This window comes from Candida oxycetoniae, assembly GCF_023343755.2.
Source record: "Candida oxycetoniae strain CBS 10844 chromosome Unknown scaffold46, whole genome shotgun sequence".
Lineage (NCBI taxonomy): Eukaryota > Fungi > Ascomycota > Pichiomycetes > Serinales > Debaryomycetaceae > Lodderomyces > Lodderomyces oxycetoniae.
Genome location: NW_026055413.1, coordinates 34,564 through 59,716, shown reverse-complemented (window position 1 = coordinate 59,716; position 25,153 = coordinate 34,564). Strand labels below are relative to the sequence as shown.

The 25,153-nt window shown below is 39.7% G+C and overlaps 9 protein-coding genes across 9 annotated transcripts; 6 read left to right on the top strand and 3 right to left on the bottom strand. All coding sequences in view use genetic code 12, as the record gives it.

Annotated features, from left to right (window-relative positions):
* Positions 1 to 140: 140 nt before the first annotated feature.
* Positions 141 to 1,298, top strand: KGF56_002227 (pyridoxal-phosphate-dependent aminotransferase family protein; the record flags this gene model as incomplete). The annotated part of the gene is made up of 1 exon (XM_049323434.1): positions 141 to 1,298. The coding sequence occupies one exon, from the start codon at positions 141 to 143 to the stop codon at positions 1,296 to 1,298; it is 1,158 nt and encodes a 385-aa protein (XP_049180721.1).
* Positions 1,299 to 2,070: 772 nt separating this feature from the next.
* On the top strand, positions 2,071 to 4,212 carry ATM1 (ATP-binding cassette Fe/S cluster precursor transporter; the record flags this gene model as incomplete). The annotated part of the gene is made up of 1 exon (XM_049323433.1): positions 2,071 to 4,212. The coding sequence occupies one exon, from the start codon at positions 2,071 to 2,073 to the stop codon at positions 4,210 to 4,212; it is 2,142 nt and encodes a 713-aa protein (XP_049180720.1).
* Positions 4,213 to 6,830: 2,618 nt separating this feature from the next.
* SHE3 (She3p) lies at positions 6,831 to 8,141 on the top strand (the record flags this gene model as incomplete). Its single annotated transcript, XM_049323432.1, has 1 exon — positions 6,831 to 8,141. One exon carries the CDS (start codon positions 6,831 to 6,833, stop codon positions 8,139 to 8,141), a length of 1,311 nt encoding a protein of 436 aa, XP_049180719.1.
* Positions 8,142 to 8,762: 621 nt separating this feature from the next.
* Positions 8,763 to 9,845, bottom strand: KGF56_002224 (uncharacterized protein; the record flags this gene model as incomplete). Its single annotated transcript, XM_049323431.1, has 1 exon — positions 8,763 to 9,845. The coding sequence occupies one exon, from the start codon at positions 9,843 to 9,845 to the stop codon at positions 8,763 to 8,765; it is 1,083 nt and encodes a 360-aa protein (XP_049180718.1).
* A 303-nt stretch (positions 9,846 to 10,148) lies between these two features.
* POL5 (DNA-directed DNA polymerase) lies at positions 10,149 to 14,548 on the top strand (the record flags this gene model as incomplete). The annotated part of the gene is made up of 3 exons (XM_049323429.1): positions 10,149 to 13,215; positions 13,329 to 14,232; positions 14,335 to 14,548. The coding sequence occupies 3 exons, from the start codon at positions 10,149 to 10,151 to the stop codon at positions 14,546 to 14,548; spliced, it is 4,185 nt and encodes a 1,394-aa protein (XP_049180717.1).
* Positions 14,549 to 14,985: 437 nt separating this feature from the next.
* Positions 14,986 to 17,217, bottom strand: MDL2 (Mdl2p; the record flags this gene model as incomplete). The annotated part of the gene is made up of 1 exon (XM_049323428.1): positions 14,986 to 17,217. The coding sequence occupies one exon, from the start codon at positions 17,215 to 17,217 to the stop codon at positions 14,986 to 14,988; it is 2,232 nt and encodes a 743-aa protein (XP_049180716.1).
* Positions 17,218 to 17,702: 485 nt separating this feature from the next.
* On the bottom strand, positions 17,703 to 19,751 carry KGF56_002221 (dipeptidyl-peptidase III; the record flags this gene model as incomplete). The annotated part of the gene is made up of 1 exon (XM_049323427.1): positions 17,703 to 19,751. The coding sequence occupies one exon, from the start codon at positions 19,749 to 19,751 to the stop codon at positions 17,703 to 17,705; it is 2,049 nt and encodes a 682-aa protein (XP_049180715.1).
* Positions 19,752 to 20,026: 275 nt separating this feature from the next.
* Positions 20,027 to 21,067, top strand: KGF56_002220 (uncharacterized protein; the record flags this gene model as incomplete). The annotated part of the gene is made up of 1 exon (XM_049323426.1): positions 20,027 to 21,067. The coding sequence occupies one exon, from the start codon at positions 20,027 to 20,029 to the stop codon at positions 21,065 to 21,067; it is 1,041 nt and encodes a 346-aa protein (XP_049180714.1).
* A 2,078-nt stretch (positions 21,068 to 23,145) lies between these two features.
* PBP2 (Pbp2p) lies at positions 23,146 to 25,071 on the top strand (the record flags this gene model as incomplete). The annotated part of the gene is made up of 1 exon (XM_049323425.1): positions 23,146 to 25,071. The coding sequence occupies one exon, from the start codon at positions 23,146 to 23,148 to the stop codon at positions 25,069 to 25,071; it is 1,926 nt and encodes a 641-aa protein (XP_049180713.1).
* Between the last annotated feature and the right edge of the window lie 82 nt (positions 25,072 to 25,153).

Here is a 25,153-nt window from a genome sequence, read left to right as displayed (position 1 = left end):
TTTTCAATTCCAACTCTACTTTCTTTTAGTTGCTTCTCTTTCTCTCTCTCTTTGATATTTACTTGCTTATGCTAAGAGGTTTGATCCGTACCAGATCTCATTTTATACGCTCTATAACTCAATCAACTAGAATTTTTGGAATGTCGCCACCTTTCAAATATACTCAACCAGAACACAAATTAACCTTGATTCCTGGTCCAATTGAGTTTAGTGATGATGTTTTGGCATCAATGGCCACGCCATCACAAGCTCATACTTCGCCTGAATTTGTTACTACCTTCCAATCGGTATTGACGAGATTGAGGAAATTATTCAAATCGAGTGACGCAAACTCTCAAGGTTTCGTTTTGAGTGGATCGGGAACTTTGGGTTGGGATGTTGCTGCTACTAATTTGATCCAACATGGTGATAAAGTTTTGGTTTTATCCACCGGATTCTTTAGTGATTCTTTTGCCGATGCCTTGAGGATTTATGGCGCAAATGTTGATGTTCTTACTGCTAAAGTTGGTGACGTTGTTCCTTTGGAGGAGATTAAGAAACAATTGCAAAAGGAAAAATATACAGCTATCACCATTACCCATGTTGATACTTCTACTTCAGTTGTAAGCGATGTTGAAGCTATCAGCAAATTGGTTAAGCAAGAGTCGCCAGAAACGTTGATCATTGTTGATGGTGTTTGTTCTATTGGTGTTGAAGATTTGCAATTTGACAACTGGGGGATTGATTTTGCCTTGACTGCGTCGCAAAAGGCAATTGGTGTACCGGCTGGATTGGCTATTTTCTACATCAGCAAAAGAGCATTGTCCAAGGCTTTGGATAAGAAGGAAACCACTTATTTCGCATCGTTAAAGAGATGGGACCCTATTATGAAAGCTTATGAACTGGGCAAACCTGCTTATTTTGCTACACCTGCCGTACAGACAATTACTGCGTTAAACACCTCACTCGATGAAATCTTCTCGGCAAGTTTAGATGAGAGATTTGCCAAAAATGCAAAGGAGTCTGATAAATTTAAAAGTAAATGTAAAGAATTAGGGTTAACCATTGTTCCAGTGAATGAGTCTGTTGCAGCACATGGATTAACTGCAGTTTATTTCCCTGAGGATATTGATGGGCCTGCGTTATTAAAGCGGTTGAGTGAAAAGGGGTTTGTTGTGGCAGGTGGTATTCATAAACAATTACTTGGTAAGTATTTCAGAGTTGGACATATGGGTTACTCGGTTTATGCTGGTCACATTGACAAATTCTTAAAGGCACTCGAAGAGAGTTTGAACGAGTTGAGAAGTGAGAATAAGTGATTTGATGGGAAAGTGTTTATATTGAATGGATATATATTCATTGAATAGGGGACTACAGTATAACTTTGTTTTGTCCCTCTGCAATACTCAGTAGCTTGTTACAACTCTATCGAGCAAAGCGACACTATCGAGCAATTACACTATCGAGCAAAGCGAGATAGTGTCAAACTTTGTTCCTCTGCAACACTCGGTAGCTTGTTACAACACTATCTCGCTTTGCTCGATAGTGTAATTGCTCGATAGTGTCACTGCTCGATAGTGTCAAACTTTGTTCCTCTGCTACACTCAGTAGCTTGTTACAACTCTATCGAGCAAAGCGACACTCGGTAGCTTGTTACAACACTATCTCGCTTTGCTCGATAGTGTAATTGCTCGATAGTGTCAAACTTTGTTCCTCTGCTACACTCAGTAGCTTGTTACAACACTATCTCGCTTTGCTCGATAGTGTAATTGCTCGATAGTGTCACTGCTCGATAGTGTCAAACTTTGTTCCTCTGCTACGTCACCCCCTCCAGGGTTTTTTCGTTTGACATTTTGATGGGGTTGAAAAATTTGTGCGATATGTGCGAGATCGGTGCAAGCCACACACACACAGTTTCTCTCTCTCTCTTTCTCTCATGTCGTAACCACTACAGTGGCTCCCTCAATTTATGTTCCTTTTTTCGGTACATCATTATCATTTTGAAGGATTGAAATTATCAACAGATTTTTTTCTTTTCTTTTTTTTCACTTGTATAAGGAGGTGGAAGAACAGAGAGCAAGACTTTTGTTCATGCTACTACGAAATAGACAAGTAAAGGGTCTAGTGCCCCTTTTCCAAAATACACGGGCCTTTAAAGTAAATCTCTATTGCCACCGGTTTACTGTACCTCAGAGTAATATTATTCGATCATTTACCTCCTCCTTGGTTAGAAGATATGCTGTTATAAGGGAAAAAGAGAACAAGAAGGAGGTGGCAGGGGCGGCTGCTGAGGCTGTTGAGCCGCCCTTTCAACTGAGCAAGCGCCAGTCGTCAGTAGCATCTAGCACACAGTATTCTTTACTTGGACGTAATGTTTCCACTTCTGAATTGTCAATGTTGCGGTCTCTTTTAAGAACCATATGGCCCAAGAATAATTTAAGATTTAAAATAAGAGTTGTAATTGCCGTATCGCTACTTATTGGCTCGAAACTACTTAATGTTCAAGTTCCGTTTTTCTTTAAGCAGATTATAGACCAAATGAATATTGACTGGAGCCAGGATGTAGGCATTGTCACATCTGTGATTGGTTCATTAATTCTTGCTTATGGTGGAGCGAGATTTGGAGCTGTGCTATTTGGAGAATTGAGAAATGCCATTTTTGCCAGTGTTGCCCAGAGTGCCATAAAGAGAGTTGCAACAAATACGTTTTCCCGGTTATTGAATATGGATTTGCAGTTTCACTTACTGCAACAAACCGGGGGGTTAACAAGAGCAATCGATAGAGGAACAAAAGGAATAAGTTCTGTTTTGAATGCAATGGTTTTCCATATTATACCGATTACCTTTGAAATTAGTATAGTGTGCGGGATCTTGAGCTGGAACTATGGGTATAGTTTTGCTGCGGTGACTTTGGCTACTATGATTGCATATCTGACTTTCACAATACAAACCACAGCATGGAGAACAAGGTTTAGACGACAAGCAAACAACGCGGATAACCAAGCGGCCTCTGTGGCGTTGGATTCGTTGATCAACTATGAAAGTGTCAAGATTTTCAATAATGAAGCATATCAGCTGAAGAAATACAATGATTCATTAACAAAATACGAAAAGGCCAGTGTCAAGGTAGCCACAAGCCTTGCGTATTTGAATGCTGGGCAAAATTTTATCTTTACACTGGCGTTAACTGCGATGATGTATATGGGATGTCAAGGAGTAGCTAGCGGCGGATTAACTGTGGGAGACTTGGTTTTGATTAACCAATTGGTCTTCCAATTGAGTGTTCCGTTGAATTTTCTAGGTAGTGTGTATCGAGATATGAAGCAGAGCTTATTAGATATGGAGAATTTATTCCAGTTACAGAATGTGCCAATAAAAATTAGGGATAAGGAAGGAGGAGCACCGGAATTAGTCTTGAATAAAAAGATGCCGGGACAAATTCAGTTTGAAAACGTTACTTTTGGGTACCATCGTGACAGGCCAATTTTGCAAAATGCTAGTTTTACTATCCCTGCGGGGCAAAAAGTTGCCATTGTGGGACCCAGCGGAAGTGGAAAATCAACTATCCTCCGGTTAGTCTTTAGGTTTTATGATGTTGATCTGGGAAGGATACTTATTGATGGCAAGGATATAAGGGAAGTTTCACTTGAGTCTTTGAGAAAAAAAATCGGTGTTGTTCCTCAAGAAACGCCACTTTTCAATGATACGATATTGGAAAATATTCGGTATGGTAATTTGAATTCGAGTGATGAAGATATCAAGAATGTGATATCTTCTGTGCAACTTGACAAGTTGATTAAAGATCTTCCAGATGGACTAAACACAATTGTTGGAGAACGAGGAATGATGATTTCTGGAGGTGAAAAACAACGGTTAGCAATTGCTCGATTGTTGTTAAAAGATGCGCCAATTACATTTTTCGATGAAGCCACTTCTGCTCTCGATACTCATACAGAACAGGCATTGCTCAAAACAATACGTGGGATATTCAGACGCGGACAAAGGACAAATATTTCAATCGCTCACCGTTTACGTACCATTGCTGATTCAGATAAAATAATTGTGTTGAATAGAGGGCAAGTGCAAGAAGAAGGGAAACATGTTGAATTGTTGTCTGACGAAAGATCGTTATACTCACAATTATGGAATATCCAGGAGAATTTGAATATTGAAGAAGAATTGAAGTTTGAAGAGAATAAAGGGAACAAAAATCTGGACTTTATGGAAACCTAAGATAAAATGTGGGGCGGCCCAGAGCATATATTTTTTTATTACCGTATTGGGAAATTTCTCGGCCGATGATGATTTATGGTAATTGTTCGTATAATATTTATCAAATGTTACCTGTATATAATAACAGAAAGTAGAACAGAATTTATGAGAGAAAGGATGTTTGCTACTGGGATCAACTGCATGATACAGCGTATTATGGGTCTAGACTATGCATTTACACTTGGAATGTAACCCCTCCACTATCGACACTATCGAGCAAAGCGAGATAGTGGAGCAGAACTGACTGTCAATGACACTGACTGTCAATGACACTTTCGAGGCAGCACTGACTGTCAATGACACTCTTGAGGCAGCACTGACTATCAATGACACTCTCGAGGCAGCACTGACTATCAATGACACTCTCGAGGCAGCACTGACTGTCAATGGCACTCTCGAGGCAGCGAGGATGGAAGGGGGGAAGAAGGCAGTGAGGATGGAGGTTCCTTGGCGGAGGAGAAAAGAAAAAAAAAACAAATAAAAAGAAACAAACAATAAATAGAATTGTTTAACCCGAGAGATTGAGCCGAAAAAAGGAACAATTGGGTCATCAACATGATCGGGCCCGCCATGTATAAATAGTTGGCATTATTCCCCTTTCCTCTTTCCCTCTCTCTTCCCCTCTCTCTACCTCTCTGTATTTATTACTAGTATTCATTTACAAAAGAAAAGCCAATATGTGTAAATCTGCCGATTGTCAAGTTTGTCGTATGTGTTTTATTTACCTTGTTCATCTTTAGAAAATTCTGTAACTAACCAGGGTCCCCTATTTTTTTTTAGATGGAAAAACATGGTGGGGATGCGGAAATCATGTACCACAAGCAATGTCGCAGTTTCCTAAAGATCAGTGGTGTACATGTGAGCCTGCAAATGGATCTGTAGATGTTGAAGGGTTTCCTCCAAAACAAGGTACTGCGAAATGACTAGGAACTGCCGAATCCGACCCGCAATTGCAAGGAAGCGGGTTTGAATTTACTTTGGGTATGTGGGTAGTGGTGGCAATTTTGGTTTGGATCGGGTACCGTAAGATGATTGGAAAGTCTTGAGGGAAAAACGTTCAACAGTGAAGATTGAGGGTGAATGTTTGACAGAGAAGATTGAGGGAAAACGTTTAACAGTGAAGATTGAGGGAGAACGTTTGACAGTGAAGTTTGTTTTGAAAATTAATAGTTTATTTCCATTATAATTCAATTTATGAGTGACAAGTATATTTTTGTTATAATGTAGTCTTGTGATTCTCTAGTTGATACTATGGGTCTGAAAAGAAAAGAGTTTGGCGGTAGCAGCTAGTGTGCTCTACTATCGAGCGAAGCGATTTTATCGCAAGTATGGTTGATACGATGGGTTTGTCTAGTGAATTACACTAGACAAAACTGAAGTGAAAAAGTAAGAAATCAGAATGTGTAGATGAGCCTGTAGGGCCTTGAGATCATAAGACAGTATGACTATAAGGCCATAGAACTATATGACTACAATCATAGGACTATATGACTATAAGACTACAACCGTAGGACTATATGACTATAAGACTACAACCGTAGGACTATATGACTATAAGACTACAACCGTAGGACTATATGACTATAAGACTACAACCGTAGGACTATATGACTATAAGACTACAACCGTAGGACTATATGACTATAAGACTACAACCATAGGACTATATGACTATAAGACTACAAGGCCATAGGACTATAAGACTCTCTCCCCTCGATAGTACTGCTATCAAGTACTGCTCTACTATCTCGCTTCACTCTATAGAGTCGAAGGTCATAGGACTATAGAACTACAAGACCGAGTGTTTCTCGATAGTATCGTAACAAGCTACAAAGTATCGCGCAGCTATGAGTGTTTCTCCTCTATAGTGTCGATAGTGGGCAGCTAGTCGGTGTTGCTCCACTATCTCGCTTCGCTCGATAGTGTCGATAGTGTCGATAGTGGGCAGCTAGTCGGTGTTGCTCCACTATCTCGCTTCGCTCGATAGTGTCGATAGTGTCGATAGTGGGCAGCTAGTCGGTGTTGCTCCACTATCTCGCTTCGCTCGATAGTGTCGATAGTGTCGATAGTGGGCAGCTAGTCGGTGTTGCTCCACTATCTCGCTTCGCTCGATAGTGTCGATAGTGTCGATAGTGGGCAGCTAGTCGGTGTTGCTCCACTATCTCGCTTCGCTCGATAGTGTCGATAGTGTCCCTCATCTTCCTCTTCGTCTAATAAAACCGGCCCCCCCCCACCGGTCAGCGGCTAACGAAGATGAGCGAGAAAAAAAAAAAAAAGAAAAAAAAAAACCATAGTTGGAATAACAACGAATACAAAGATTTCCTTTTAACATCTTTATAGTCGTATTTGAGTTCTTGTCACAGTGTATAAGTTACTTTTCTAGTAGCATTTACAGGCATTTATTTAGTGGCGGTTCCCAGGATTTACGGCTTCAGGGCTTCAGGGCTTCAGGGCTTCAAAGCATACTAACAAGCAGTTTTATTTCTATTTTTTCCCCATTTTGATTTTTTGGCACCTGAGATTTGAAACGTTATTAACAAGTGTTGACAAGTAGTAAATTGCTTATTTTCTCCCTCTATATGACAAGTACTCCAGAAACGTCTCCTAGTAAAGGCAAAAGTCTGGGCTCGTCCTCTCGGGTTATCGACTCCCTACAAAAATCTATCGATGAATTGAGTTTAGAGATTGCTAGGTTGAAGACAACAAATCAAGAACTTGGTAAAAAGAATCAGATAATCAACGGTAAAAACGAGTCGTATCTTGACCAATTGGCAAATTTAAAGCATGAAAATGATATGTTACTGGCTTTACTCAAGAGGAAAGAACGTCGGATACTAGATCTTGAAGATCAAAATAGCGAAATGTTGAATTCAATTGAAAACTTAAACTTGCTGACCAAACAAATGAAGATCAAGTTTGAAACATTGAACGATACAAATCTACAGTCAATAGCCGAACACGAGAGGTTGAAAATCAGTTATGAGGCTCTTGTGGCTAGCTGCCAGGAATACAAACAACATTATAGATTAGAATTGGATGCATTACAAAGGGAATTTGATAATTACAAAGCTGAAAATTATAGGCAATGGGAAGAGTTGCAAAAGAAAACAGAGAGCAACGATATGGATATTGACGTTTTATTGAATTCAATGAATAACAAAAAGAAATCAATGGATAATATTTATATTACTAAAAATACCAAGATCTTGACCATGTTAACAACATTGGCTAACTTGGTGAAAACTCATGGTTTGGAGAGTAAGGATATATTGAGCTGTAATAACCAGGTGATTGAGTCTTTACTTGAAAAGTACCCAGACTTGCAAGAAAAGATTAAAGAAAAGGAGAAAATTGAAATCGATATTGCTGCAATCCTTGCAGATTCACATGATACTTTGAATAATATTTCATTTGATGATGAAGATACTATCTTAATTGCTTCTCCCGAACTAGCTGCCAATGGAAGTAGTAATATCAACAGCCCGCACAACCACCAGCAGCAGTTTTCGCATCATAATCGGAAAAAGCTTTCTATACCGCATAACCTAAGGAAGAAGAACAATAGCTTCAACAACAACAACAACAACACCAACAAACAAAATTCTTTTTCAAATTCACCGTCTCAATTAAGCCTGTTATGGAATCAAGGCAATAACTCAACTAGTTTGCATCAGCAGAGGAATCCTAGCGGGCAGAAGAAACAACCTACGGTTAATCATAATATAGTTAATATTCCACCAAGACCCAACTCAATTGGTAATAGAAGTGGCAATAGCGGTGGTGGTGGTGGTGGTGGCAATAGCGGTGGCAATAGCGGTAGTGGTAATGGCGGTAGCGGGTATAGAAGAAGATCGGGGCAGTTTCATAAAAAGGTTGTTTCTCAGGCATAGGAATAGAATAGTATATAATACTAGGTACTATAGAATAGAGTTTATCATTTTCAATATTGGCGGTGCCAGCAAATAGGATCTCAGTGTATCAACTGCGATTAGTGGTGCCAGCAAATAGGATCTCAGTATCAACTGCGATTAGTGCCAGCAAATAGGATCTCGGTATCAACTGCGATTAGTGGTGCCAGCAAATAGGATCTCAGTATCAACTGCGATTACCTGGTAGTTTTCGCAAACAACAAGTAAACACACCCCGCTAGAGCATCAAATACAAAGAAAACAATTTATTCTAAAGCAAAAGACGTATCTATTAAAGCATCAACATATAAGAAATAATAGCCAAATTCAACCAACGTATCCTATTGATACAAAGCAAGAACAAACATGTAATTAGTTGTCTTTCCGAATAAAGCAAGGCAAGAAGAAAATTATCCAACATTAACAACCAAACCGTCAATGTTGGAAGCTACATTGAAAAAGCATTGTAGAGTGAATATTTATATATAGTTTGTTGATGGGTGATTTGTTATAGATCTCATGATGAGACCTATAACTATACTGTTTTTTTTTTTTTTTGTATTAAGGGCTAGATTTAAAGTTCTATCACTTAGAACTTTAGTTCTAAGTGATACTAAAAGCGAGTATAGTACCATCTTCATATCCGGCCAAAAGTAAATCAGTCTCTATACTCTTCTTAATCATCATGGCGTATTTCCCACGAGCTAGTTGATTTTCACTCTTTGATGTAGTGACTGGTAATAACGACATAAAAGTCAACTTCAATACAGTCTTTGTATTATCATCATCATCGGCTCTGAGGTGCGGTAGGTCTCTTTGAATTATTTGTCCCTTGTACTCTATAGAACCATCCCAGAAGCCAATAATAAGATCATCATTATAGGGTATGATTGCTTGTATGCCCAGTTGAGGATATGGCACAATTTTAACTGGTTTATGATGGTAGACCAACTTGTTGCTTGTTGAGCCTGAAATCAAGGTATCTTCAACGTTTGCAAGTGATATTACTGGGTTGGGACAATGAGTAGTATTGTGATAAGCGAGTGTGAATCTGGCGCCTAAAGTCTCGGAAAACTCCATAATTAAACCTATAATATCACCTGATTCGAAGCCAATATAAACTGTCTTGTTGATTAGCAACATCTTCATAATAATACCAAAGTCTTTTCTCCCTTTGACGTTTACATCTGCATCATCGTCTGTAGTCAGGGTTGCTTCACTATCTCGCTTCGCTCGATAGTGGAGCCCAGTGGTATTGACCAATTTGTAGGCGCCAAAATTCGCAAGGACTCGAGTAATGGCAATTGGATCTTTTGTGAGTTCATAAACATCCATGTTGTTTGAATCCAAAGTCGCCGGTGTAATCAAATAACGGTTGTTGAACATAACAATATTGGAGAAATTGAGCGCATTAACAGGTACCTCGTAGCATTTTTCATCATCTAGCCAGATTCGTATAGTTGAATCTCGTGAATGAGTGATAATATACTGGTCCCATTCAAGAATTGTGAGTATCGAGTCGGTGTGGGCTTGCCATTGGAGATCGGGTCTCTTTACTTGCAAATTCCATTTTATCACGTAGCCCTGTTGATCCGCTGTATAAACAAACCGCGTTAATGATGATGATAATACCGGTAGAATATAAGTGATTGGCGCTGAATGCGATCGCAACGCAAACTGTCTCATTAAAAAGAGAATAACAAACCTCAAAACCTATTGGCAGTTACTAAAACCGCAATGTATTCCTCAATATAATCCTTTGTGGTAAATGAAAAGCCAACGCCCGCCTGTCTCCCTGCTCTCTACCGCAAGCATCTCATCTCATCTCATCTCATCTCGCCCCGCACGAAAGGATGCGATGCGATGCTCATCGCAAAAAAAAAAAAAAAAAAAAAAAAAATGAAAAATTTACCAACTCCGGTAATAGTTCCAGGGATTTTCAGGGGGTTGTTTCCTTTATATAGAGACGGATAGAAAGAGAGAGTTGGTATGGTTTTGAGAGACTATTTTACGAAATTAAGCTCTGAAGTAGTTGGAGAGAGAATCAATGCGGCTACGTCTTTAATTAAGGAACTTAATGCTGAGGATAGCGAAGAAGAATGGGATTATGCATTGCTGAGATTGACCAAGGGATTGATTACAACTAAACAATCTGCTAAAATCGGGTTTAGCATGGCACTCACTGAAGTTGTTAACCAGCTAATTATTCTGGGTAGGCTATCTGTTGATGAGTATTTGAATAAACTTGATGATGCCACTACTATCAAGAGCAGTAATTTAAAGGGTAAAGAAGAAAGAGCCATATTGTTTGGACATTTGTTTGGCTTGCAAGTATTACTCAATAGCAAAATTATTTTCAAGAGTTGCGAAAACGAGCTTAGAAGGTTTGTTTTGGACTTGTTGAAATTAGCCGATACGAAATCTTGGATAAGGGAAGTTGCCACGGCAAGTTTAATTCAAGTGATAAAGAATGTAAATACTGAGTATAAAGATGTATTATGTCTAATGATTTTGCAGGGCATCAATGACCTGGGGTTGAATCTATCTACTGAAGGGCTTGCTATATACCTAAGCATCAATAGATCAAAGAGAGCTGAGTTGGCTGCTAGTATCAAAAATCAAAAAACAAACTGGAAGCATGGAGATCCAATGCTAAAAGGAAACTTACCTCTACTAGCCAAGGTTTTGAAGGATGTAGAAGTTGTTGATGGATCTGATAACGAAGATGATTCTAAGCAAAAAAGCAGCTGGAGTTCAAGATTACCATTTGTTTGGGACTCACTAGTTGAGAATTTCACTGAAAAAGACGGCGATCATGACGAAGAAGATGAGGAAGATGAGGAAGATGAGGATTATGAGGTAGAACAACTGGCGTCAAACTTGAGGAAGAGAAAGAAAATAGCTAAAACAAAGACTAACAACAAAACCAAAACCCCCGAATCTTCTTCTTTTTCATCATCATCCATTAATTTGAAAGAATTCTATAAAGTTGTTGTTGATGAATCTTTGTTTGCTGAAAAATCATCACATGAGCGTAAATACTGGGGGTTTGAAGTGTTTATGAAGTTTCTAGTGTTGGTTGACAATGTTGAGCATTTGTTTACTCGAAATTTCATGAGGTGTTTAATTAACCAGGCTTCTCATAAATCAAGATATTTGCACGATATAGCGAAGAAGACATTGGATTATATTGTTTGCGCTTGTGTTGAAAAAGAAGTAGACTCGGCTACTGTGCTAAAATGCTTATTAGATGAATCACAAGGAGGCTGTTGGAATTTTGATTTGGTTAGTAAATCGCATACTGTGGATAGGATTTTGGCCATAGGGAATCATCAATTTGTAAATGTACTTGTTGATAAGTTTAACGATGCATTAAAAAGTCAGACTATAAATGAAGAAGATGATGGTAAAAACTCGAATGATAATGTGCTTAAATGGTGTCTTGAGAAGATGGCATATTTGATCAAGCACAATAGAACCTTGTCCAATTTGGAGAGCATCTTCAAATTACTAGTTGAGATTAGCTTTTTCCAATCTCCCGTATCATTGAATGTAAGGAAATTTTCTCAAGAAAAGTTGAACACGATTCTAGCAGAGGTTATATCAAGACAACACGATGGAGAACCATGGTCCTTTTTCTGCTATGAACAAATTATCGAGTTGGAAAAGTGCCTGCAAAACAAATGTCTAGTAGAGTTGGATGACGAGTTGAAACATATTAAGAAAGAAACGATTACAATCATTCAAACTATACGCGATTTTCAAAAGGAAAGTACATCAATTTCGGAGACGTTGAATATTTTTCAACTTTTATTTTCAATGTGTTTTATCCAGTTGTATTTGGAAGATGAAGAGATTGCACAGATTATAAATGAGTTGAAGTTAGTTTTTGAGAAACAGTTTGTTGAGCCTGGTTCCCAAGAGGATGTTGATGTTGATCCATCTGTTGTCATGACGGAAATTATATTGAGTTTTATTTCTAGAAAAAGCAATTTGTTAAAAAAGTTATCAACGATAGTTTGGGAACACTATTTGTGTGAATGCGGAAGTGATGGTGTACTAAGGATTAATGATGATTGTTTTCAATTATTGTTTGATGTACTAGTTGCAAAAGAAAATAAAGAAGGGCAGAAGCATTTGTTTGAGGGGGAGGAGGAAGGCATGGTGATAGTAGGAGATGAAGAGGAAAATAGCAACGACGATGAGAACGATGAGAATGATAAGGGTGATGACGATGGTGATGACGATGACGACGACGATGACGACGACGACGACGACGATGATGATGATGATGATAATGACGATGAGGAAACTATGGCAAACAACACAATGACAGATCTTGACAAAGAAACCAATCTTAAATTAGCAAAAGCATTAGGTATACCCACAGCCGAAACTGGTGAAGTCAAATTTGATGAACTTTCCGATCTAAATTCGTCAAATGATGGGTATGAGAGTGATTCAATGGATGATGAGCAAATGATGGCTATGGATGATCAATTGTCCAAGATATTCAAAGAAAGGCAAGATATCCTTAACAATGTTAATTCAGGAAACAAACGTAAAATGGAAGTTCTAGAAGCCAAAGAGAATATGGTTTTTTTCAAAAATCGGGTTCTTGATCTTTTAGAAGTTTTCACCAAGAAGCATTCAAGCTCAGCATACAATTTGAAGACTATTGAGCCTATTATCACGTTAATCAACCTCACAATGGATAAAAATCTTGGAATTAAGGCACACAAGTATTTAAAAACGAGGATTAGCAAGACAAAATTAAACAAAGAAGATGTAGAAATACCAGCTACATCGAGATCCTTGCTAGACCTAATGGCAAAACTACAAAACCAAGCAAGAACAACAAAGTTTTCTAACCAATCAGTCGCATCAGCTTATAATCAAAGTTGTATTATCCTTGCTAAAAACTTGGTGAATTTGGATCCAGAAAACTTGGAAAAAGTCGTCGACATATATGGCAAGTCTCTAAAGTACTGGACTTTAGACCCAAATACGCGACTCCAACCTTCATTATTCTTTGATTTCATCAACTGGATCGCCAGTAAGAAGAAGAATCCCTAACTAGAATCTATAGTATATAGCTGAGCTCTGATTGTCTAACTAGAATTTATCGTATATGACTGAAATCTGATAACAGTGGTACTAGAATAGAAGGTTCTTCTGACAGTTCTAGTAGTGGTACTAGAAGAAAGGTTTCTTCTGACAGTGCTGCTAGAACAGAGGGTTCTTCTGCTGGCCCTGCCATTGCCTGCGGCACTGACAGTGCTACTAGTGGTACTAAAACAGAGAGTTCTTCTGACAGTGCTACTAGTGGTACTAAAACAGAGGGTTCTTCTGACAGTGCTGCTAGTGCTACTAGAACAGAGGGTTCTTTTGCTGGCCCTGCCATTGCCTGCGGCACTGACAGTGCTGCTAGAACAGAGGGTTCTTCTGACAGTGCTGCTAGAACAGAGGGTTCTTCTGACAGTGCTGCTAGAACAGAGGGTTCTTCTGACAGTGCTGCTGGAACAGAGGGTTCTTCTGACAGTAGTGCTGCTAGAACAGAGGGTTCTTTTGCTGGCCCTGCCATTGCCTGCGGCACTGACAGTGCTGCTAGAACAGAGGGTTCTTCTGACAGTGCTGCTAGAACAGAGGGTTCTTCTGACAGTGCTGCTGGAACAGAGGGTTCTTCTGACAGTAGTGCTGCTAGAAGAGAGGGTTCTTCTGCTGGCCCTGCCATTGCCTGCGGCACTGACAATGCTACTAGAACAGAGGGTTCTTCTGACAGTGCTGCTGGAACAGAGGGTTCTTCTGACAGTAGTGCTGCTAGAAGAGAGGGTTCTTCTGCTGGCCCTGCCATTGCCTGCGGCACTGACAATGCTACTAGAACAGAGGGTTCTTCTGACAGTGCTGCTGGAACAGAGGGTTCTTCTGACAGTAGTGCTGCTAGAACAGAGGGTTCTTTTGCTGGCCCTGCCATTGCCTGCGGCACTGACAGTGCTGCTAGAACAGAGGGTTCTTCTGACAGTGCTGCTAGAACAGAGGGTTCTTCTGACAGTGCTACAGAGCTGCTATTCTAGTGCGTGCACTTTTGGTAAATTTTATAACCAATGAAAAATTTCGCCTAAAGTGAAAAAAGGCCAGTTGAAAACTTCTGTGGAGTTTCTTTCTAACAACTAAGTCTTATTACGTTCACACAGTTCACCATGTCAGCTAAACAAGCCGGAGTTTCGTTACTCAAGTCTATGGCCATTTCCGCGCAAACTTTGAGAAATGCATTAAAACCAGAGTTTAGAGCTGCAGCTGAAAGTAGAGGTGTTACCGATGTTAAAGTTATTAAAATTGTTGATGGAAAACAAAGTGAACCAAAAGAATTGAAACCAATTGACTTATAGAGGCGCCTAAATAGGGTTTTGTATAGGAATCCAAAAAATTTATATGTACATTTCTATCTTCTTTCATCTATTTGAGATATGCATATTCTATCTGCTTTCATCTATTTGAGATATGCATATTCTATCTGCTTTCATCTATTTGAGATATGCATATTCTATCTGCTTTCATCTATTTGAGATATGCATATTCTATCTGCTTTCATCTATTTGAGATATGCATATTCTATCTGCTTTCATCTATTTGAGATATGCATATAGTGTCGATATTGTTTGTGACAGTGAATATGCTCTACTATCAAACAGTGCTCGATAGTGTTGATAGTGTCAGTGACAGCTACTGTGCTCTACTATCAAGCAGTGACATAGTGTCGGTGACAGCTAATGTGCTCCACTATCTCGCTCTGCTCGATAGTGTCGGTCGATAGTGTCGAATGCATTTATCTTTTCAAGTCCTTGTCCAAAGTTGAATCCAAACGTTGCATTCTCTTTTCCGAGTCAATCGTGATTTCTTCAATTAGTTGGTCTTTCAAGTCACTTGGCAATGAGTCAATCAAATCTCTCAAATGTTTGAGTTGTCCAAATTCCTTCTGCCTTTTCTCGATTTCGCTTGCTTCGTAATTTGCATGCTCTATTTCTTCTACTTCTTGTTCATTGATCATTTCTTCTTGTTGTTTGTTTTCTGATTCGTCCAAGAGCTTGGATAGTTCGCTATAGGGATTGCTGAAAAGCTCAACAAACCTGCCATTCTCAATAACATTGCCGTGCTTTCCAAGTACAACAACATACTCAGATTTAGAAATAGTAGATAACCTATGCGCAATCGATATGATGGTCATTTTACCTTGACTGGTTAAATTTCTCAAAGTCTCATTAATGAGGGATTCAGATTTGGAATCCAATGCAGATGTAGCTTCGTCAAGGATTAATACTTGCGGATGCTTGATCAATGCACGAGCAATGGCTATTCTTTGCTTTTGACCTCCAGATAAGGACGCACCTCTACTTCCTATTATCGTATCATACTCATCAGGAAAGCTCATGATAAAATCATGGCAGTTTGCTTGTTTACAAACCGCAATCACATCATCCATGGTAAGTTTACTCACTTGTTTCAATGTTAAGCCATAAACAATATTTTCCAAAATTGAGCCACTTAAAAGGACTGGCTCTTGTTGAACTATACCAATAATATGACGCCTCAATTCCCTTACTTGAAAATCCTTAATATTCCTTCCTCCAATGAGTATTTCGCCCAGTTGTATATTGTAAGAGCGTAGTAGTAACGCCGCAACAGTGGATTTCCCAGCACCGGAGGGTGCAACAATACATGTACTGCTTGAGCTCTTGATTTTAAAACTGCAATCGTCAAAAACCTTGTCATTGGGTCGCGTTGGATAGCTAAATGACACATGTCGAAACTCGACTTGATTAGGCAATGATTTCACTTTTTCACCCTTGATTGGCGCAACATCACTTTTGTAATCAATCAACTTGAAAAGTTTGACACCAGCTCCAGCTCCCTTCATCAATTCAAGATAAGTGGTGGTCAAACTGTACAAGGCCAGGTTGAAAAACTCCAGGTACATGGTAAAAGCAACAACATCCCCTGCAGTCATTTGTCCGCGCATCATTAGCCAGATACCAATTGCAACACAAGATAAGTAACCTGCATGATATAGTGTATATATGCTAACGGAATAATTTGATTGAGCCAATGCTTCTTGTTTTGCCACATTTACCACTTGCCTCAACCTTGCACTATACCTTGCCAACTCCTTCTGCTCACTAGTAAAAGCTTTCACCAACATCACAGAGTTCAATGTTTCTTCACTGACTTTTGTCAATCCAGCAGTGGCATTTTGTAACTTTGTAGATAGTTTCCTAATCTTTTCTCCATACCATACAGATCCAATAGTTATTGGAGGCGAAATAAGTAACATCACGCCAAACAATAACGGATTAATGGAATACATCATATAGGAACTAATAATACCAAAAAGTAAATTTTTCAATCCATCAGGCAAGTTGCTTGTGATTGATTTACTCATTACGTATGCATCACTCGACAATCTGCTAATCAAATCACCAACCTTGTTCTTATCATTATCGTAAAACTTTGCATCGTGACGTAGCAAGTTCTTCATGACCTTGGTCCTAAGCCTAGCAACCAAACGCTCTCCCAAAACTTTCAAAACCCATATTCTTGCCCAAAAACAAACTGCGCTCAAACACATAAAGGGAACCATGAGTGCAATAACAGTGGAGCATTTGTGGCCCCATACAATCAAATCGCCATCGGAATCCTTTGTATCTGAGTTAAAGGCATCAAGAGCTGCTCCCACCAATCTAACGGCAGTAGTAGGGTATAAAACAGCGCATAAAATGAAACCAATGGCTAATAAGAAAAGCTTCCAATCGGGCTTGCCCAACTTCAATATTCGTGCTATAACCTTTATATTTTGTCGAAACGCTTGTTTATTGGAATTAGACAATTTCTTTGTCTCTTCTTTCTTGATATCCCGTTGCTTTAACCTAGCAGATTCCAAATGAGAACGAACTGAAGAACTATTTGACTTTAGCTGGGTTGCTGTCTCGTTTTGAGTCGAGAAATGTCGATAATGAAACAGTAGGTTAAGGTACCGGTTGCATCTATAGGATTTAGAAACCATCTCAACATTCCCTTTCGGCACAATCTGCATATACAGTCGACTACTCTGCATCATCATCTCAACATTCCCTTTCGGCACAATCTGCATATACAGTCGACTACTCTGCATCATCATCTCAATATGCCGCTGTCCATAATGCAAGTTTTGGAAATATACTCGAAATCCACATTGTCCCGGTACAAGTCTGCCAAGGGCGCACGTATATAGCATCTCTTTTGTTCCTTTATCTCCTTTGCCTTCTGGTCCTTTAAATAACGTACCGTTCTAGGAGTAAGTAACCTTTCAAACTACCATTTACTCAACTTCAATAACTCAATTGAAAGATTCAGTTATGAAATCTTGAAATTTTTCATGAGTCTTAAAGAGGAAAAAAAAAAAAGAGAAGAAGGAAGAATCAAGGACAAAGTTTGTTAACTTTCTTTTACTTTCAAGTACGGCTATACGATAAAGGGTATTTGGTAGTGGTGGTGGAGGAGGAGGAGGTTTTATCTAATATTTCTATCATAATAACTTTGAATCATTCCAGTTTCACTCTCGTCATATTCAACCAAGTCTACTGTACCATCTTGTTTCAAAATAGTATTACCCTGTATCAATTGCTTTCTTGGTCTCTTTTCCTTCAATACGATATCTCTAAACTTGGCATACTCGTCACCAACATTGCTCTTTTTCAAAAAGTATTCAACACCCTCATCTCTATTGCCTGTACATTTGAAAACGTGCAAATGCCCCAAGAAATCTCCCAATGCATCAACAGCAATACCATCAAAAATCTTCTCCTCAAAAATATCTATTTTCAAATCAGAAAAGTCAGGTTGGGAATGAGTAAATTGGAAAACACCTGCTTGGTGCAATTGTTTCATTATAGCAAACCGAGCTTGCATATGAGGCTGACCCCATTTCTTTGCTTCGGGATCCCAAAATTCCAAACCAAGTAGCCCAGCCCGTATCATTAATAAACTAGCAATAAACGCAACTTCTCTTTGACTGTCGGGTGTGGTAATCTCAAAAATTGGCAAAATATCTTTGGGGTTTTTCAAAATCAAGTATAATGCAACTAATTCGGCACGACACTCTTCATATGCACCTGCTATTGCTCCAAATAATCCACCCCATGTTTGATTTGGAGCATACCAACTCTTAACACGTTTATCCAGCTTGTCAAAGTTGAACTTTCCTGGTTCAACTTCTTGTAACAATTTACCAGTTCCGTGGCCTAACAACTCGTGCAAACCAACTTGAACCTCAAATGCATCGTCCCTCCATCTCTTAAAGAGGTCCTGTTCATCAATGAAGGTAATGATTTCTTCCTTTTTCGGATTCTTTGGGTTTGCCGATAAAACGTTTCCGAGACTAACATTCTTGAACCCGTAATTTAGTCTAACATCATCATAATTGGGAATGTTGATTCCTGCTGGAATACCGGAACCTGCAAACGTCAAGACTTCTAAAGATGTAAAATCAGGAGGAGTAAACTGATCTTTTTCGTAAAGGGAATCCCAGGGTAGCTGAGGAATAAACTCTCCCGCGTTTTCCACAAGCTTAGAGAACTTTGCCGTACGCTCATGGTTGACCATGGCAACCAAACCTTCCCACTCACCTCTAACACCTGCAGGGTCTCTGTATGTTTCAATGAACCCGATATTTGATTCCACTTCAGGTTTTAAATCTTTGACCCATTCAATCTGAGACTTTTTGTGAGCCTTCATGTTACCGGTTTCAAAAGCTTCAATGTAGTACTCGACAAGTTTTGATTGTGTTTCGTTTGCCACGTACTTTGATGCATTTTGCAAATCGTCGACAATCTTCTTAAACTCTTGGCTATGGTCTCCAAATTGAAATCTAATTGGTACTCCAGCTTCAGTTTTCAAGTCGCCAAGATTATAAACATCATTGTTGCTAGCTGAAGCTACTAAAACTGTAAAACCGTGTTTATTTTTAACGATTCTAGTGTTTTCAGGCATGACACCGAGACAAGTTAAAACCTTATCAACTGAGTCAATATCGGCTTTGGTGATTTCGTCACAAGGGTAATAGTTTGTTTCGAGACCTTTTTCCTTATACCCAAGTAACGCCTTATCAGTACTGTAGATTGCAAATTTCAACTTTTGGAATAAATCATAGATTGCCTCGTTATCCAATTGTTTCACCAAAGTTTCGAATTTATCCTGGGAAAGTCTAGGTATAAATTTCCTGTCACCAAAAGATTTGTAATTACCCAAATTTCCCAAAAACTGAGAAGCATACTCCAAGTATTGCAAAGTCTCTTTATCTGTCAAAAAACTCAATTTTGCAAAATACTCTTCATTCGAGCTTGGTTGACCCAAAGCCTCGTGAATAGCCAAGATTAACTCAAAAATGTACTCACTTTCAGGCGATACCGACCTCAACACTGCCTTGGAGCCATTGAAAGATGCACGGGATAAGTAATGAGCATATTTCCTCAACTCTGGAGTCGACAATAGGTCAAAATGTTTCTTTGCAGATAACAAGACAATGGGACTTTCGGCGTCAGCATAAAACAACTCTGACATATCTATATAGAAAAAGGAGGGGAAAAAAAGGGGAACAGCAAGATAAAAAGAGATAGAAAAGGACTAGAGACAGACAGACTAGTTGTTCACCTGGGGCTAACTATAACTTACTTGTTCACCTAAATGACATGTAACAAAGAATGGTGAAAAATAATCGGCAGTTAGCCGCCGGATTATTTTTTAAAAAAACAATTGGTAGCGAAAACCGTTGAAACAAGGTGGAGTAATATTTTTAACAGGCATCGTTTATAGAGCAAGTGGGGGTGAAGAAGAAAATGGTTCAGGGTACGGGAACGGTGTCAAAGAGATTAGACAGTAGTACAAAGGGGGGTAAAAATGAGGATGAGCTTAAAGGTGGAGTAAGGAATGAGGATGAGCTTAAAGGTGGAGTAAGGAATGAGGAAGAGGATGAGGGTAAAGGTGGAGATGATGAAGAAGAAGATGAAGAAGATGAGGATTATGATCCAACTAAAAAAGAGGAGACGGGTCAAGTTGGGGATGGAGAGGAGCCCGGAGAGAGCAGCGATGAATATGATTCCAGGAATGATTCAGGAAGAGAGGATATTCCCGATTTTTCCAAAATCGAGTCAAACGTTTCACAAGTGAGAACGAGATCACAGCGGTATCGCGATAAGGAGTTGAAGAAGGCTAAATTCATAGGAAAGTTTGAAACTGATTCACGAGGGTTGGTAAAGGATACTTGTGCATTGGATATGGAAGCGGTATTCAACGATTTGAAACAGTGTAAAAAGATACCTGAAATGGAACCGATTTTAGCAGAACCCAAATCGAGTAAAATCGAGCAAGATCTTGAGCATGAGCAAGGGCAGGAGCTGGCTTCGAAGATCAAAATACAGGTGAACTACACGTTTGCTGGGAAATTGATAACCGAGTCGAAACTAGTAGATAGGGACTCTGAAGAAGCAAAAGCATACCTCAATTCCACCAGCTCGATAACGTCAAGTAGTGATGATGTACCATATAGGCGATCTCAAGTCAAGGTTATAAGAGAAGATCCATTTACTAAAGAGAAAAAAGAGCTTTGCATTAAACTAAAACGACCTTCACTTATAGACAAGTTTTTGCAGATGAGCAGTAATAAGAAAATGAAGTTATCAACCTTGGAGAAATCTCGATTAGATTGGGCAAGCTTTGTTGATCAGCGGAGAATTGGTGATGACCTCAAGAGACATAATAAGGGCGGATACTTGGATAAACAAGATTTTTTGGGCAGAATCGATATGAAAAGGGACGTCATTTATCAACAAGCAAAAGAAGCTGAAAGGAGGAGACTCTACCAACTTGAAAACAAGTAAATCTCGAGCGACACAAGGGAGCGAAGCGAGATAGTGAAGCAGCACTGACTACACCAACACAGGGGAGCGAAGCGAGCTAGTGGAAAAGTACTGACTACACCGACACTAGTGAGCGAACGAGATAGTGAAGCAGCACTGACTACACCGACACTAGTGAGCGAAGCGAGCTAGTGGAAAAGTACTGACTACACCGACACTAGTGAGCGAAGCGAGCTAGTGAAGCAGCACTGACTACACCGACACTAGTGAGCGAAGCGAGGTAGTGGAAAAGTACTGACTACACCGACACTAGTGAGCAATGCAAGCTAGTGGAAAAGTACTGATTAGCTTGTTACAACACTGTCTCGCTGACTAACTTAATACAATACTATTTCGCTGATTATCCTGTTACAACACTTTTTAGCAACACTGAATAGCTTCTTACAACACTAACAAGAGGTCAATATTCTATACAAGAGTCTTACTATCGAGCAGCAACACTTTGTAGAGACTATCTCACACTCCTCGATAGTGGAGCAACACTTTGTAGAGACTATCTCACACTCCTCGATAGTGGAGCAACACTTTGTAGAGACTATCTCACACTCCTCGATAGTGGAGCAACACTTTGTAGAGACTATCTCACACTCCTCGATAGTGGAGCAACACTTTGTAGAGACAAGTAGAGACAAGTAAAGAGATTTTAAGATAGTGGCGAGAGTCAGTAATAAGATACTAGTTGTAAGTTTTATGTATATTATTAGTAAAGAGGAAGTTGACGTTTTGATTGTACTGTGATACTTGATACTCTAAACTTTAATGAATAAAGTTTATCTAATAATTTTGCAAAAAAGAAAGCAAGGGACTATCGAGCGACACCATCGAGCAACACTATCGAGCAACACTATCGAGCAACACTATCGAGCAACACTATCGAGCAAAGCGAGATAGTGTCGATGAGAGCTAGTGTACTAGCTCTCATCGATAGTGGAGCACACTAGCTCTCATCGATAGTGGAGCACATTAGCTCTCATCGATAGTGGAGCACACTAGCTCTCATCGATAGTGGAGCACATTAGCTCTCATCGATAGTGGAGCACACTAGCTCTCATCGATAGTGGAGCACATTAGCTCTCATCGATAGTGGAGCACATTAGCTCTCATCGATAGTGGAGCACATTAGCTCTCATCGATAGTGGAGCACATTAGCTCTCATCGATAGTGGAGCACACTAGCTCTCATCGATAGTGGAGCACATTAGCTCTCATCGATAGTGGAGCACATTAGCTCTCATCGATAGTGGAGCACATTAGCTCTCATCGATAGTGGAGCACATTAGCTCTCATCGATAGTGGAGCACATTAGCTCTCATCGATAGTGGAGCACATTAGCTCTCATCGATAGTGGAGCACATTAGCTCTCATCGATAGTGGAGCACATTAGCTCTCATCGATAGTGGAGCACATTAGCTCTCATCGATAGTGGAGCACATTAGCTCTCATCGATAGTGGAGCACATTAGCTCTCATCGATAGTGGAGCACATTAGCTCTCATCGATAGTGGAGCACATTAGCTCTCATCGATAGTGGAGCACATTAGCTCTCATCGATAGTGGAGCACATTAGCTCTCATCGATAGTGGAGCACATTAGCTCTCATCGATAGTGGAGCACATTAGCTCTCATCGATAGTGGAGCACATTAGCTCTCATCGATAGTGGAGCACATTAGCTCTCATCGATAGTGGAGCACACTAGCTCTCATCGATAGTGGAGCACATTAGCTCTCATCGATAGTGGAGCACACTAGCTCTCATCGACACTATCTCGCCCTGCTCGATAGTGTCGCTCGATGGCGTCGCTCGATGGCGTCACGCCGCTCCGCTCCCCATAGTCGTGCACTTTTACCAATGTGATGAAGTTTTTTTTTTTTCTTCTCAGCCACGAAAATTCAAACTCGATTGGTTACTTCTTTCAACATCCATCATAGACTTGACTGCTCCCCTGACTACGTTTCTAATAGTACTATTATCTCAGACTCTAATCTTTCATCTAAATTAGGTTCTAAAACTTATTTTGTTATCTATTTTTTTTATTAAGAAATGTCTGAAGTTCCCACCAGCGAAACTCCTAGTAACGTTTTAAAGCGTAAAAATGAAGAATTAGAAGTTAATGAAAATGAAGTAAATGATAATCAGTCCACTCTGTCGAATCAAAACAAAAGAGTTGCCTTAGATAGCGAGCAATTGGACTTGCATGATAAGGATGAGGAAAAAGTACACACTGCGCCAAGTATCGGAACTCTAGCTGAATTGGAAGAACCAAAACAAGAAGAACCACCATTAGAAGAAAAAGAAGAAGAAGATTCAAGGCAGGAGGGCTCTGAAGAGGTAGACGTAACTACTGCCCCCTCGGCAAAACATGATTCCAGCTCTGAAAATGCCTCTTCAAACGCCTCTTCAAATGACGAAAAAACTGAAGTAGAGCCGCCTCAACCCGTCTCGAGCAAACCAGAACTTACCGGTGCCCAAACTGTCCAACAGATCTTGGAACAGGCTGCTTTGTTGTCGGATCTCGCGCCTCCTCCTCCTTCTTCTTCTGCTGCTGCTGCTCCTCCTCCTTCTGCTGCTGCTTCTGCTTCTGCTTCTGCTCCTGCTACTACTGCTACTACTACTACTACTACTACTACTAATGCTGCTGCTATTGGTGCCCCAGTGGAACCAAATGCCCCTGTTGCTGCCGCTGCAACTACCGAGTATGAGTCCCCGCCCTCTTCGTCTAAACCTGTTTCTAACCATAGGGAAAAAGAACTGGACCCAACCTTTGTTTCCCTCAGAATGTACGTTCCTGTAAAAGAAGCAAGCACTATTGTGGGCAAACAAGGTGCCAAGATAAACCATCTTAGAGAAAAGGCTAATGTAAGAATCCAGATTAGCGATAATATCAGAGGAGTGCCCGAGAGAATAGTCAGCGTGAAGGGCCCAGCCGAGAATGTTGCTAAGGCCTTTAATTTGATTACCCGAACTATATTAAACGAACCCGAGGATGAACCGGCAAATATGAATAGTCAACAATACAACTTGAAGTTATTGATACCACATCCTCTAGTTGGGTTTATTATTGGGAAGCAGGGCTTGAAATTCAGAGAAATTGAAGAAAACTCAGCTGCAAAATTGAAAGCTGCAGAGCAACCTTTGCCTTATTCTACTGATAGAGTCTTGAGTGTCATGGGAGTTGCCGATGCAATCCACATTGCTATCTACTTTATATCATTGGTGATTATTGAACATCAGGATACATTGAAAAAGAATAAAGTTGTATTATACAATCCTGCAAACTATCAGCCTGAAAACCTGCCATTTGAACAGCAGTCGCAATACTCAAACATGCAACAGCAACAGCAACCACCATCACAACAACAGCAGCATCAGCAACAACCTTTGGGTCAATTGGGACAACAGTATGGAGCCAACCCAATGTTTCAAAACAAAATGACCTCGCCATTTCAAAGATCTTCACAACAGCAACAGCAACAACAACAACAACAACCACAACAACCACAACAACAGCCGCCACTGCAGTATGATTTTTCAATGATGTTTCAACCTTCTGTTCAGCCACAGAATAGTTATGGAGCACTTCCGCCACAACAAGCACCTGGTATTTCTGCAGGTGTACCTCATCAAGACCAGTACACCGATGAGTACAATAACACTATCATTGGCGAGGTTATTATTAATCCTCCTGTTCGTTCGGGCGACAAGTACAATCAGGATATTTACGTTGCTAATTCACTGATTGGTTCAGTTATTGGAAGAGGCGGAAATAATATCAAGCACATTAGAGAGAATAGTGGTTGTTCCTATGTCAAGATCGAACCTGATAGAGGCCAATCTATTATGTTGGGAGGTAGGGGTTTGACTAATATTAGAAAGCTTACCTTAACAGGAGGCATAGATTCTTTCCAAAAGGCAATCTATTTGATAAATCAAAGGATCAATGCTGATAGAGAAAGAAACGCCAGGTAATATATATATATATATATATATATATATATATATATACAAAGAAAGAATAAGCTTTTTGTATAGCTTATGGTACATGTATAAT